Genomic DNA, 16058 nt, shown 5'->3' with positions numbered 1-16058 from the left:
CTATATGTTTGGGAAGCAGATCACCTCTAGTTCTTATTAACGGCACTTTTGACGATATCTGGTGAAGTACTGCAACCGGTTTTACATCACTACCTACAAACCATTCGAAATACGATCTTCCAACGGGATAACGCAAGACCTGATACTGGAGTTCATACAAGAATCTGACACAGAGACTTTACAGTGGCCATCAAGATCAGCTCATTTGTCATCCATAGGATATAAGTGGGATATGATAGGTAGAAACCTGAATCGATTCCCACGTCCTCCAGTAAACTTAGAAGACCTATGGTATGACATAAGAATAATCTGGATGAGTATTCCTGAATATGATATACACCATTTAATTCGATAAATGCTCCATAGAGTAACTGAGTGTATAGAAAATTACGGAATCCAGGACAGAATAAATGACATAGAGATTAGAAAACTTATAGAAATACATAAAACAACAATGAAAAACTAAATACAGACAAGTAACTGAAACAAGATGTCAATGACAATCTAGGAAGATGTCATAATATAAATGGATTAAAAGATGAAAACTTAATTAGGAAGAGATGCAAAAGAGGCATACAAGTTAGCAAAATGTATGGAACTAGACGGCAGCGATAGACGGTGTGTATAGACCAAGTATTTTAAGACTAGTGATAAATAAACTGCCCTGTGAACAGTTTTGTACTAACTAACTGAGTGTTTAGAAAATCAAATAATAGCCACTCATTATTAATTTTTTGATGAAAATCACGTTGCAAATTTGTTGATAATGTTTGAATGAATGAATGAATGAATCTGATTATCTAAATCAAATTTAAAAATGTGCTTTGATACTTTTGAATGATGATAGCGTTGCTGCTTTATGTTATGTTTATTATAATTAATGAGGTTTAATTAATGGTCTATACATTAAGAAAATGGCAAAATAGATAAAACACCCAGTATCTTTGTTATTAATGGAGTAAGACCCATTAAGTATGGTATTTTTGAGACCGCCTAAGTGTCCTCTTTCTACAGTTAACGTATGTTACTTTCCCAATGAAACACCCATACAGTAGGAAAAATGAAAGAATACCCATGAACGAACATGTAAAACACGCTGTATTTTCCTGTCACCGTGTCAGACAAAAAATTGGCCAGCGCAAGTACATGTAATGATTATTATTGTTACATGTACTTGCACTGGACAATTTTCTTTGTGACACGGTGACAGGAAAATAGAGCGTGTTTTATATGTTCGTTCATGGGTATTCTTTCATTTTTCCGACTGTATGATCTACCACTGGTAATTAGATAACTGATAAATTAAAATATGTGTATGTTATTTCGATTTTATCAATAGTAGCATTTACCTACGTACTTTGAACTCTGAGCTATTTTTAATAGTGTTGGGTTCTAGATTTGCTATTAGACTCGCAAACTATTAAAAATTTTAATTAAAATTCTAAGCATTAAATAATAAAATCGAGTTTTATAGTTTTACAGAGATCCTGAAACAAATGTAGAGAGCTTCACCATTGCCATTATTCAACCCTCCCGATTTTAAACGGAACTTCTAATTCAACATAACTTCATTGTTTCTCTTCCTTTATTTCAGTATTCCATGTCCTTAGACTTACATTTCCCTGATTTTGTAAATAATTACATTCCTTTCATAAGCAAAAATATTTATCAGGACAGAGATATTCATAATAATCAGGGCCAGAGAATGTTCATTATCCCATTTATCTAAGATAAATTTGTGGTAGCTAAATTAAACTGAAAAGATATTTAAGGTATTTTACTCTTTAACGTGATATATTTGATGACCATTTTGCTTTCCTTTTAGTAAAAGAACTTGTTTTTTAATGTAAAATTAAAAAGGAATAATATTTCCATATCGCTGGTAGTTCGGATAAAAACACTTTTAATAATTTTTTGTGTGTTAGCAATAGTGCATAATATAGTTGTTAGATAAAATATGAGGACACCATAGAGTTAAATCTCTGTGAAAGTCAAATTTCCCCCAACCAATTTTGGTTCATAAATGCTGTTGGTACGAGAGAGGCTTTGTTTTCAATATAAGTCTTATTCCAGAGATGCAGAGGGGTCAATTGCAACGTATAGGCATATCTGGTTAATGATGAGAAAGCGTTTGAACGAATACAGCACGCCAATATGATTCAATAACTAAAAGAAATATGAATTAACAACCAAGATCTGAAAATAGTTACCATTAGTGGAATCAGACCGTAAATTTCAGAGTTAAAGGTGAACACACCGAATATGTAGTAGGTAAAGATCATACGTGGAGTGAGGCAAGGCTGTATTTTGTCTCCTCTAATCTTCAATCTCTACTCTGAAAGAATATTTTGTCGAAGCTTTGCACGAAACTAAAAAAGGTATTCTACTAAACGGGTACCGGTTAAACTACATCAGGTATACATATGACACCATAGTATTTGCGGAAAACCTAGAAGGCCTACAAGTCCTTATGAACAGAATAACGTATTACAGTCAGTAATATGGAGTCAATATAAACGTAAAGAAGACAAAGTTTATGATCATTAGCAAGAAAAAAATAAAAGAAGGTTAACTCTACATCAACCAAGCCACTGTACAAAAAAAGACGCACTACAACTACCTCGGTACCATAATAAATGAAGAATGGATCAACAACCAAGAGATAAGAGCGCGCATCGGCAAAGCTAGATCCACCTTCAACCGGATGGCAGCATTCTTAAAGAGCCACAACCTCTCTCTTGGCATAAAAGTAAGAATTCTGCGATGTTACGTCTTCTCTGTTTTTTTATGATGTTGAATCGTGGACCTTGAACGAAGATATGTGCAGCAAATTGGAAGCATTTGAGATGTAGACATAATACTTAAAATCCCGTGGACTGAGAGAGGTACTGACCACCATCAAATCTCGAAAGTTAGAATATCTCGGACACATTATACGAAATGAATCTAGATATGCCCTCTTACAAGCCATCCTGTAAGAAAAAATATTTAAATATGTAAAGCGAGGTTCGGGAAGAAGAACATCATTAAAGAACCTCAGAACCTGGTTCAACACAATACAGATAAGATAAAGATTGCCAACAAGCGCGGACACAGGGGGGGTCAACGGGTCCATGGACCCCCCTATTGTATAGAGTCTATAAGTATTATTTATTAATCTCTCAACTTTAAGCCATCAGTACAACACTAAATTACACGACAACCACTTCCAAAGAATTAAAAGAAGCCATAAAATATAATAAAACATTCTTCTCTGAAAAATAATCTGCAGGTGCATTTGTTTGGGTACCGGTGGAACCATAAACAACGGAAATATTTTTCTCAATTCAAAGAATAACAAAAATGATATTTTAAAAGGCAAATACATTACACTGGGTATAAACCTTATCTCATGAACAGTCACGTTTCAAATTTGAGGTACAATAAAGATATAAAAATTTGTATTTTACTAGATAATCCATGCGTACCTACCCATTGGTGGTAGAAAGGTTAATCTTTATGGCAAAGACCAGTGAGGTTAATAGTCGTGAAATGTCTATCAATCCTTTTGATACCGTAGGTATTTGGGATTATATAGTGTATTTTATCCTTACAGTAAGTGTGAGTCGTATGTCTAAATCTGGAAAATATAATATTTGTATTTGAGGTAACTTTGGCCCCCCTATTATGAATCTATAGATCCGCGCCTGATTGCCATAATGATCGCTAAACATTTGTCAAGGGTATGCACTTCAGGAAGAAGAATCACAATTATTCTAAAGTCAGATTCCAATACAAAGAGATTTGTAGCTTAATTAGCATTATCTAGCCTTATTTATAGAGTTGGCTTGAGGTTTTTTGTTATATATTTATTTTAGTTTAGTCGTACTTGTCATTATGTCAGTAGTGTGGATCCAATATTTACAGTAATTGAAAATAAAAGATCTAAAACCATCATCAGAAGTAATATTAGCAATTAACTAAAGCTTCGATGAAGTCCATAAGAAAAAGGATATCTTGCAAACTAGACAAAATATTTTATAATACGTTTTAAAATTGTTCCCGGTATGAAGTTCTTTGAAATTCATTTTAATTTTCAATGTAACATGGAGCAACTAAAATATTTGGAATTATAAAATCGAGAGACACCATTTTGTAGAATTAAATTAAGCTGGACCTCATGACGAAGGAGCAAAAAAAGCAGAATAGTAGTGGTTAGAGGGATAGGGATAGAGGGATGGCTTAAAAATCAATAAAGAGATTGCTTTCAATAATTTTTTTTAGATTTTCGCACTGATATGACCTAGTCACTCTGTTATTTTATAAATATAAGTCTGAGGATGATTAGTTATACACAGTGATATTAAAAGATTTAAAATACATAAACTCTATATCGCATTTCTTAATATAATGCCGCGTCCGCATTGGTAAATTTATCGTGCGTATTGAACTAATAGTTGGTCGCAAGAATTTGCGTCGTAAATTTTTACCAGTGAGGACGCGGTGATCAAATAATTTGATCTTCGCTCGAAAACGATAACCGATTTAGCGTGTGCGTTGTGTGCGTCGAAAATTCTTGCGTCCTATTTATGCGACGAACACGTCCACACTAGCTAAATATACTTCGAGCATGCAAATATTTGCGACGAAAAGCTTGTTCGACGCAAATTTTTACCAATATACTATCCTATTCTCGCTTTCGTCCTTATACCTATGTTTAAAGGAGATAGATCTAACACTTTACCTATTTTGAGGATGGCACTTTTTTACTGCACCTTTGGCCACCATAGCTCCGATGCGTTCGTAATTGTTGGTTTTACCATAAATTTTAAAAATTCAATCATGCTAATAATCAGACAAGAGAAATTAAGAGGTGAATGGAAATAGCGAGATAATCATTTATCAAAATGAAAAAGTTTCTATGCTGCCTGGACATAAATCTGAAATTAAGAACGAGAATGTTAAGGTGCTATGTTTTCTCCGTTCTGTTGTACGGCATGGAAGCTTGGATACTGAAAAAGATAAACATCAAAACCATTGAGACGTTCAAGATGTAGTGCTACAGGAGAATGTGGAAAATACCATTGACAGAGAGAGTAACAAATCAAGATATTTTGCTGAAGATGGGGAAGGAATGCGAAGCTATAAAAATCATACAAACGGGAAAACTGGAATATCTAGGCTACATAATGAGAGGGGAAAAGTACTCCCTGCTAAGGTTCATAATCCAAGGAAAAATCTCGGGAAACAGAAATGTGGGACGTAGGAGGATTTCCTGGTTGCGAAATTTAAGGGAGTGGTACGAGTGCAGATCAATACAATTGTTCATAGCTGCAGCCAATAAAGTTAAGATTGTTGTGATGGTAGCCAATCTCTGATAGGAGACGGTACTGCAAGAAAAAGAATAATCCAATATAAATGTCTGATTTTAATCCTTACATTTTTTCATGAGTGAGTCTGGCTAAAACTGTTAAATATATTTAATAGATTTCGCGAATGCCTTTGACAGAGTACCACATACATTACTATTTCAATGCTTAGACTTAGTTGGTCTGGATAAGTACATCATCGGTCATTAATAAGAACATCAGGCATTAATACTCAATGCCAAAACAGGCATGGCATGAAAAGAACAAGAACTGTTTAGCTACCATGAATATATATTATTATATATATTATATGGACCGTTTACTCTTGTTAGAGTATAGGTCGCTCAAATACTATGAGCTCTTTTAATCCATTTCACGCCGAGGATTGGTCCGCAGTTTCCTTTAGGTCGTCGTTCGTAGTTTGTGATGATTTTTTTGCTTTCTCTACTACCTTCTTCCACTCACTCCGGTTTTGAATCTTTTCTCTCCAGTTTGCAATTTTCATCTTTGAGGTATCGTCTAGCAGTTGATCGTCCCATCTTATTTTTGGTCTTCCTCTTGGTCTATTTGTTACTGGTCTCCAATTCATTATCTTCCTGATCAGTTCTTCTACCCCTCTTCTTTGTGTGTGCCCAAACCATCTGAGCCTTTGTGCTTTAATGAATTTTACTATATCTTCTCCTTCAGTTATATTTACTATTTCATGGTTCATCAGCTTTCTATATTCCCCTGTTTCTGTCTTCACTGGGCCATGTATTCTTCTCATAATTTTTCTCTCAATTATTCTTAACTTTTCTTCGTCTTTTTTCGTAAGGCACATTAATTCTGTTCCATGGGCTATAACTGGTCTAATTGCTGCTGTATATATTTTTGATTTGAATATACACAGGGTGAGGTAGATAAAGGGCCTATTAGAAATATCTAGAGAACTAAAGGTAAGTAATGATGAAAATTGGAATACAGGGGTTTTGAGGTATGAACTATTTAATGAAAATATTTTGGTCTCTTTGCTACTTCCGGTTATACCGGAAGTTGATTGTAACTTGGTTTTTTTTATTGAGACACCCTGTATATTTTTACATTTTTTGATTCTGCTCGATGTCTTCTTTCTTAAAATATGAGGTTTTGTAATACTATACAGGGTAGTTTAAAAGATAATTACGGTTTTTTATAAATTTTGTAGCAAATTTCACACGCTGTAGAATTCTACTGATTTGATATCAAAAACTCCATTTATGTTCAAGTGATTTTTAATATAGTCTATTATTATTAAGATTTATTAATGTAGCGAAATGTTTAATTTTAGTATACAGGGTTGGTCGAAACTCGGAATGAGTATTATCTGAGTTTTCTTAAATGGAACACCCTGTATTTGAGTATTGTAATGAAATGATATTTTATAGTACTTTTTTATTTCTTAAGCATTCCCTATACCTAACTGCTTTAATTTGTAAGTTATTCGTGGTTCTTTAAGCAAAACATTAATTACAACAAAAATTACGTGAAATTTTATTAGGTTTGCCGTGAAAATATTCAGTCACAAATAATTTTTAGAAAATTAGCACATATTAATCTCGACTGACCCTTAATTTATTAATACTGGTTGATATATCAAAATACCTACGTAGTTAAGATTGTTGGTGTGTAATATTATCTAATAAAAACATACAATATTCTATCTAGTTGGCTATGACTTTGACACTAAATATGCTTAAACATTTGCTTTGCTTAAACATTCTACTATTTTTGAAGTTCCAGTTGCTTTACTACCATTACTAATATGAATTTTTCTAATAAGGAACTGATTCGGATGTTTTTTTGTTCTAGGAGAGTATACCAAATAAAAATGTGCTACTAGCAATAAGAATTTATCATCAGCACATCCATGATAAATGACAACCAAAAAGAGAAACTTTTCAAAATTTACTAGAGCGGTTTCAACGAACTGGACATTTAGATTACGAGAAATCTGATCGAACAAAAACTATTGTAAATGATTAAAATGAATTAAATGTTAGTGTCACTGAGAATCTGCATATTAGTATGAACGTTCTCGTAATCTAAGTGTCTAGTACGTCGAAATTATTCTAGTCAACTTTGAAAAGTTTCTCTTTTTGGCTGTTGTCTATCAGGGATTTGCAGATGATAAATTCTTATTGCTAGTAGTACATTTTTGTTATACATACTCTCCTAGAACAAAAACTTTACTAATCAGTTCCCCATTACAAAAATTTATATTAGTAGGTAATGGTAACAAAGCAACTGGAACTACAAAAATAATAAATATAATGTCTAATGTTTAATCAAGTTTAGTGTCAAAGCCATAGCCAACTAGGTATAATATAGTTTGTTTTTATTAATATTTTATGCACCAACACCCTTAACAACGTAGGCATTTTGGTATCTCATTCAATATTAATAAATTAAGGATCATTCTAGATTAACATGTATTTATTTTCAAAAAATTATTTATGATTGAATATTTTCACGGCAAACTTAATAAAATTTCACGTAATTTTTGTTGCAATTAATATTTGGCTTAAAGAACTACGAATAACTTACAAATTAAAGCAGTTAGGTATAGGGAATGCTTAAGTAATAAAAAAGTACTCTAAAATATTATTTCATTACAATACTAAAATACAGGGTGTTCTATTTAAGACAACTCAGATAATACTCATTCCGAGTTTCGACCAACCCTGTATACTAAAATTAAACAATTCGCTATAATAAAAAAATTTAATAATAATAGACTATATTAAAAATCACGTGAACATAAATGGAGTTTTTGATATCAAATCAGTACAATTCTATAGGGTGTGAAGTTGGCTACAAAATTTATAAAAAACCGTAATTATCTTTTAAACTACCTTGTATAATATTACAAAACCTCATATTTTAAGAAAGAAGACATCGAGCAGAATCCAAAAATGTAAAAATATACAGGGTGTCCCATTTAAAAAAACGAAGTTACAATCAACTTCCGGTATAACAGGAAGTAGCAAAGAGACCAAAATATTTTCATTAAATAGTTCATACCTCAAAACCCCTGTAGTCCAATTTTCGTGATTCTCTTACCTTTAGTTCTTGAGATAATTCTAATAGGCTCTTTATCTGCCTCACCCTATATTATTACGATTGCTGATTATTTTGAATAATTAAATATATGTTTACCTATATGCCCTCCTACAAGCCATCCTGCAAGGAAATATATTTGGAAAGCGAGGTCCAGGAAGAAGAAGAACATCCTGGTTAAATAACTACAGAACCTGGTTCAATACAACATATTATGTGCAGCTTTTCCGCGTTGCTGCAGATAAAGTGAAGATTGTCATGATGATCGCCACATTCGTCACGGATAGGCACATCAAGAAGAATAAATACGTTTAAGTTTATACACAAAGACATGTATTGATATTTGTTTATTTATGTCAAATGTTAGTTTGTTGTATATTTTTTTGTAACTATTCCTGTATATAATTTCAAGAGGACATAAAACAGAAAATCCCTTTAAACTAGAATAAAACAGGCAATTGGACTTTGGTTCAAGTACAGGTTTTCACGCAACGTGACCGGAAGTAGAATCGGAATTCGATATTTTAGTTCTTCTACTGTAACTATATATGTCGATAAATTGTAACATACATAGGTGAAAACAAGAGTAATTTTTAAAACTTTTTAACCGGAAGTATATTTTATGTTCTCGTCTTGAAAAGGCGCGTTGAATAATATTCCGCTTGTATTATTTCGGCGACTTTAAAACAGTACTTCCGGTTACAACTCGACAGAGTTCACTGATAGACAGAGGTGTATAATTCAAGGTTTTCACCATTTGTTTAATGTTATAAAATAAGTGAAAACAAAAATGTATGGATACGACGCGCTGACCGCTGAGGCATCTTCAACTGTACATGTCAGCGTTTGACACAAGTTAAAAAACAAAACAATTTTATTAAAATAGCCTATTATGTACCTACTATGTGAATGAAATACTTATAAATTAAAATGAGATTTAATTTACGTTCTTTAAAATAGTTATACGAAAATTATTAGGTGAAACTCATTCAAGGGCGTATTATTCGCAACATTGACCTTTAATTATACAAATATTTTTCAATAAAAAAGTAAAATAAAATTTAATAACACCGAATTTTACCACGTAAACTAAAAACATCAATATCTAATATTACATAGTCCTTTAGGCAGTAACAAGTCTTACCTTCTGTAAAAATGACTTGCAAGAGAGTGCAAAAAAGGAAAGTTGCTTGCGTAGCTGTCATATTGTGAAGCTGACGGGTGGCACGATGCCTATTTAAGAATCGCATCTTCGATTTCGTTTTCGTCTGCACGTATTTCAACCATTCTGGGGATGGGGACCTGTGAACAAATCACTGAATGAATATAAGCAATTTCACATCACGGGCGTTCGAAAAATATTTTTTACAAGAAACGAGAAATATTTTCTAGGGTAATACATCTTATACGACATAATATAACAATTGTTTGGTACGATGTTCGCAATACATGAAAACTATTTTATATTGCTTTGTAACGATATAAACGTTACATCTTTATTGGTATATATTTAAATAATTATTTGAAATTTCTTTTGAATTTATCCATTTGTTAACTTTCGTTTTGTTTTACCATTTTTCTTATAAAAATAGTTGGCGCCTATTTATCAATTATTAATATTATGTCCTTATCTTTTCCCGCATTCAAAGAAATCAACTAAATAATCACAGTCTAAGATACGATATAAAGTCGATTTGCACCGATCTGTTTAATGAATAAAAATTATTGGATATGTAATTTAGCATGGTAATTTTGTAGCATGTAAAAATTTTTCGACCAGGGCAGATATTACGTCAGATTTATTAGGTCATTCTAAACAAAAAAGTTTGTTGTAATTTTTCTCTAAAGTTGATCGTTTTCTAGTTATAAACAATTTAAAACTGAAAAAACAACGAAAGATAGCAATTTTCAAGGCTCAAAAACATAAGTATAAAATATCATTTTTAAATTACGAAGTACCTAAATTCAAGTTCAAACCTTATTCTATCAGTTCTTGATAAGTCTTTTGGACTTATTTCCTTCTGAAACATTGTTTTTTAGTTGTTAATGCCCGTCTCCCCATAAGAAACCTTCCTCATTAACAATTAAAACAATATGTTTTGGAATAAAACATGGCTAAAATTCTTATCGAGACGTGATAGAAAAAGGTTTGAGTTTAAATTTATGTACTTGATGATTACAAAAATAATCTTTTTTATTTGTGTTTTGAGCCTTGAAAATTGTCATCTTTCGTTCTTTTTTCAGTTTTAATTTGTTTATAACTCGAAAACGATCAACTTTAGAGAAAAATTACAAAAAAACTTTTTTTTTAAGATTGATCCAAAATTTTTTTAACAATATCTGTCCGGGTCGAAAATATCATTTTTTAATAATTATTAATTAATTATAGTTAGAACCAGATTAGATCGGCCAACCCTCGTTTTTTTGTAATTCTACACATGCTAAATTACATTATCCAATAATTTTTATCCGTTAAACAGATTCTCTACTATATTAATTTTCTGTATTTTTACTCCACACTCCAATCTTTGTCAGCTGGTAACTCTTGACTTTCCTTCTGTCGTGTCAGTCTCAGTTTAAATTATAGAAAACGTTTTTATAATGTTTTTCTCTACTTGAGACCGTGTTTCTCTAGAAAATTCATTTATATCGTCCAATACCTCTTTGGGTGAGTACTGATTTATTTCATACTTTTGTAGTTAATGTTTTTCTTTATATTTAATATTTCACCAATATCCAGTGTCTTTTTTTGATAATTTTTATTTTTTATACATAACCTCTCCAGACCACGTGTATTTTTAACTTTGCATTTAGTATATTTAACAAAATTGTATTAATTCTGTTAATAATAATTCTATTCACTTGATCCTTGCCAATTTGCTATTGAATTAAAAATTATTTTATTATAATTTTCATTATAATTGTAATTTTGGAAGATATGGCAAGGAACCTTTGAAAAAGTTTGATGTCTCTCTAATGCAGAGTTTGTTATTCTAGTTTTTTTTTCTATTCCCTCTTCTTGGAACAACAAATTCCTGGAGGGTACAGAAAATAAAGGAATGGCTAATAAAAATATTTCATTTCCTCAGGATTCTATCAAGCCGGAATTACTACAGTTACCCAAAAGGAATAAAAACCCAAATATATTTATAGTACACGAGATTGTAATATCTAGGTTTGGACAGTTAATTTAATAATGGGTGAAGTTATAGGTAGTGTTAACAAAATTAATCAGGGATACAAAATGGGTAACCCAACCATGAGAATACTTTGCTATGCAGATGATGCAATCTTAATAGCCGAAAATGAAGATGACTTACAACGCCTACTACAAAAATTTAAAATAACCGCCGAAAAGTATAACATGACACTATCCACAGAGAAAACCCAATCGATGGTAATATCCAAGAATCCAATTAGATGTAAATTAGTGGTGGACGACCATAAGATGGAACAGGTAATGGATTATAGATACTTGGGTGTGGAAATATCTAGCGGCAGGCATATGTGGCAAGAAACAAAACAGCAGGTAACGAAAGCAGAGAGAATATCTGGTTTCCTGAGGGATATAATCTGGAGGAATAAATATATGAGCACCGAAAGCAAAATCCGCATTTATAAGACATATGTTAGACCCGTACTGACATACGCAGCAGAGACAAGGGCCGAGACAACAAAGACCAAACAAATAATGAGAACAACAGAGATGAAAACCCTAAGATCCATAAGAGGTATCACACTCAGAGATATAATATAAAACGAAGACACATTGAGAGAGCTAGGCGTTCAAGACTTAGTGAGATGGACAAGAGACCACGTAGATCGGATGGACACTGAACGTATGGCGCAATGGGCGAAGACACAGAAGCCCAACACCAAGCAATCCATAGGAAGACCCAAAAACGATGATACGTGAGCTGGAGCTCCGGATCGCAGCAGAGATTGTAACAGAAGAAACAGGACATAGTCCTATTACAAGAAGTAGTAAAAAAGAAGAAGAAGAAGAAGAAGAAGAAGAAAAAGAAGAAGAAGAAGAAGAGAAGATTTGGACATAGTATGTTAAGACTGACCATTGTGAATTCAATCACACATGTTTGGTGAATATGTAAAACTTACTACGATAACTATATTGGACGTAACCGTTAAAGTGTTGCAGCAGTTTTGGAAACATGGCAAGAAGCATTGAATACTTTTAGTCCTACAATTTGGGAAAAAAGTGAAAGTGGGCGGAAATATGAAAAATTAATAAAAGAATTTTGGGTGCATGAAAATCTCATCGAAGGAATTAACTAAGTCATCAGTTGCAATACAAAAATGGAGATTCCGACAATAGTAATTATGAGTATGGATCTAATGTTTGATTACAGTGTAAGGTAACATGTTTCTATGTTCTCATAAGAACAATAATTTTGAGTGTTATTGTTATTATTTTATCAATAAATACTTACCACTACAAGTAAGAAACAATAAAACTTCTATTTTCTAAAATTTTCTTCTATTTTTTCACTAATAATTATATATTTCTTTAAGAGGGGATTTACCTTGTAAATAACAGTATTTGAAACGCTTTCGTAGTCCCCCACTTATAAAACTTATTTTTAACTTTAGGATGACGAACAAAATATGTAATGTAGGTAAAAGCCCAATCTGTGTTCCTATGGAGAGATTTTTTAAAAATTTTATTTAGTTTTTTCTAAAAAAATTGGTAAAATGTCGGTTTTTTACCCATTTTTCTCAATTTTTTTTTTAAGGAAACCCAAATAAAATTTTTAAAAGCTCTCTCCACAGGAAGACAGATTGGACTTTTACCTACATTACATAATTTTTTCGTGAGCCTAAAGTCAAAAATAAGCTTTAAAAATGGGGGACTACGAACTCTTTGCAATCCAATATTTTGCTTCTATAAAGTGGCTCCGCCGATTGGAAAGTAAAGGAACTAATATTTTTTAAAGATAATAAACTCATTCACAGATGTTTGCATTTTACCGGGGAATGATGAAAAATACTTTTTAATTTTTGCCTTTATTTCTATATATCTTTGGTACCTTCATAAGTAATTTTTGTGTTCTCTTTATATAAAATATTTGTATCGCTACGTATATTTGTATCTTATTTAGTTATTAAAATCTGACATTAGTTTTCAAGTTAAAATATTAGCAAATATTCTAATATATAAAAAACAATTAGTAATTCAATGCAAAAAATAAAATAATTATTAGGAATCACATTTTAATAAATCAAATTAACTAAAAACTAAAATTGTTGTTTTTCTGGTGTTGATTTCAAGATTATTTTTTTATTGCATTAAATTGGCAATAAAAATAGCTTCAAATGAGGAATCACACTTTGAATTTTGTAAGTAACTATTATTTTTCCCTGTAGAATAAAATATTTGCATCTATTAGGTTTAGTGTCTGACAGTGGTATTTTTGGTACATCTGGACATAAAAACATCTGCAAGGGATTAAGTATTAATAATATAAACAATCAGCAGGTAGGTACCGAAGGTAATTATATCATTATCTTTCCTGTATTTGAGCAGTAGTGTCGTGTATTTTGTGTATTTTTCGGACTTATCTTTGTATTTTTGTGTTTTCGAGTGTTATTTTGATATTTTTACGATGCCTCTTCGAAAAAGTGCCAAAAAACGATTATGGATGTCGTCTAAAAGAATATCAACGCGATCCCTAAATCGCAAGCGTCAGGAGATATTGAAAGTAAGTAAGAAAAAAGAAAGTAGCGATTAAATTCATATATTACTCAGGTTGTTTCATAAAGAGTTGACTAACTTTAAAGCTATTAGCAACGTAACGTAACTATATGTATACAGTGTGTCCCAAAGGTGTGAAATAAATTCATTATTTTCTAAACTAAATATTTTTGGCAAACATTATATACCTATAACAATTTAGTAGATAATTGAAATACCCTTCAAACGAGGTAAAGTAATCTTCTTCACAACTGTGCCAGGAAACCTAATTTTAAGAATTGAAATCAACCTGTTTCAGGTTTTTTGAAAATATTTTCAGTTTATGAAATAATGAAGTTATTCCACACTTTCAGGTCACACTGCATATAACAGTGGTGACAATGGATATCTAGTGAGATATTTCAGATTTTATTGGTTTTCGAAGGGACTATTTTAATTAATATAAGTAACTATTAATAATCACAGTTGAATTGCTTATTTATTGCAAAATTTAAAGGAAACCCAAAGTTTTTTTATTAGACAAAAAGTAATTGGTAGGTACAATACATTCATTTAATTTTTTCTTGTAGTTTTAAAAAATAGAAATTATACCCAGGTTTAGCTTTGCAGAGTTAGTCAGGTCTTTACAAAGTACCATATAAAACAAAATGGACACAATGAAACGCCCTATATAAAATTTATGCGATTGTAAAAATCTTATTGTCTATGAAAATGAATTCTATCAAAGTAAAATGGAGAAATTATTGATACAAAATAAGGCTATTTCAGGATAGGGCTTCAACATCTGGACAATTACAACTTCTAGAAGTTGAGGACGATTTGAATTTGCAACATAATAATATGGCAAGTTCTACTCCTGCTATTGAGAATTATACCGAAGAAAGCATTAATTTTATTGATGTAGATAATGTAGACAATATTTATAATAGTTCAGTAGACAATTATATGGTAGAAGCAGTTTTACAATCTCTGAGTGAAAATAAAGTTGATTTTGATAATTCTCAACTCCGACATGAAGAAAATTCAAATAGCGGAGCAAACCTTTTTGAGAATTCAAATAGTGGAACAGACCTTTGTGACAATTCAAATAATGGAACAGACCTTTGTGACATTTCAAATTATGTAAACAAACAACTCAAACAAGTAGTAGTTTCTAATGTTAGTGAAAATATGGACGCTAGTGATACTTTTAATTCCGAACTTAGTCAACTTACAGTTTCTAAAAATGTGAAGAAAAATGAAAAAGTAGACTCTGACTCAAAAATAAACCACGAAGGATGCAGAATAGTTGATATTCAATATTTTTTAGATTCCCTGATTTTAATATCAAACCATGCGCCTCACTTTGGATTTTCTCTTCAAAATTTAAAGGTAAAAAAAAACAAGATTTGGATTAGCATCTAAAATAACATTTAAATGTAATATGTGTCTTTCTACTGAGTCTGTGACAACAGTTGAAGATTTCGAAGAAATCAATAAAAGTGCTGTCCTTGGCATTACTAACGTTGGGTCAGGATATGCACATTTAAATGAATTCAATTCTTCGTTAAATATACCAACATTATCCTCTAAAACATATAACAAGATACAGGATAACTTATCGGACCTTTGGGAAGAAGCGGCCCTAGAAGAAATGGCAAAAGCTGCCAACGAAGAAAAAAGATTAGCAATAGAATGCGGCGAACTAAGTAAAGACGGTATCCCTTTAGTTACAGTCGTTTGTGATGGTGTTTGGGCTAATAGGTCATACAGAATGAACTATAATTCATTTAGTGGGGCTGCTGCAATTGTGGGTTTCAAAACAAAAAAGTACTATTTTTAACAGTGAGAAATAAATTTTGCATCATCTGCAAAAAATATTCCACTGATACACCACAACATAATTGTTACAAAAATTGGAACGGTTCCTCAAGTGCTATGGAAGC

At 31.7% G+C, this 16058-nt stretch overlaps 1 protein-coding gene across 1 annotated transcript in view; it reads right to left on the bottom strand.

The window, feature by feature from the left end:
• Positions 1-16058, bottom strand: part of LOC114325410 (lachesin-like) — a 1092141-nt gene that overhangs the window by 718297 nt on the left and 357786 nt on the right. Inside the window, exon 4 of the mRNA XM_028273477.2 lies at positions 9568-9725. Coding sequence (XP_028129278.1) covers positions 9568-9673 — 106 coding nt within the window. The 5' untranslated portion in view covers positions 9674-9725. The remainder of the gene's footprint in view (positions 1-9567; positions 9726-16058) is intronic.

The sequence above is a fragment of the Diabrotica virgifera genome, chromosome 10 (assembly GCF_917563875.1).
Source record: "Diabrotica virgifera virgifera chromosome 10, PGI_DIABVI_V3a".
Lineage (NCBI taxonomy): Eukaryota > Metazoa > Arthropoda > Insecta > Coleoptera > Chrysomelidae > Diabrotica > Diabrotica virgifera.
The sequence above is the reverse complement of the archived record's forward strand: the minus strand, read 5'-3'. Positions and strand labels throughout refer to the sequence as shown.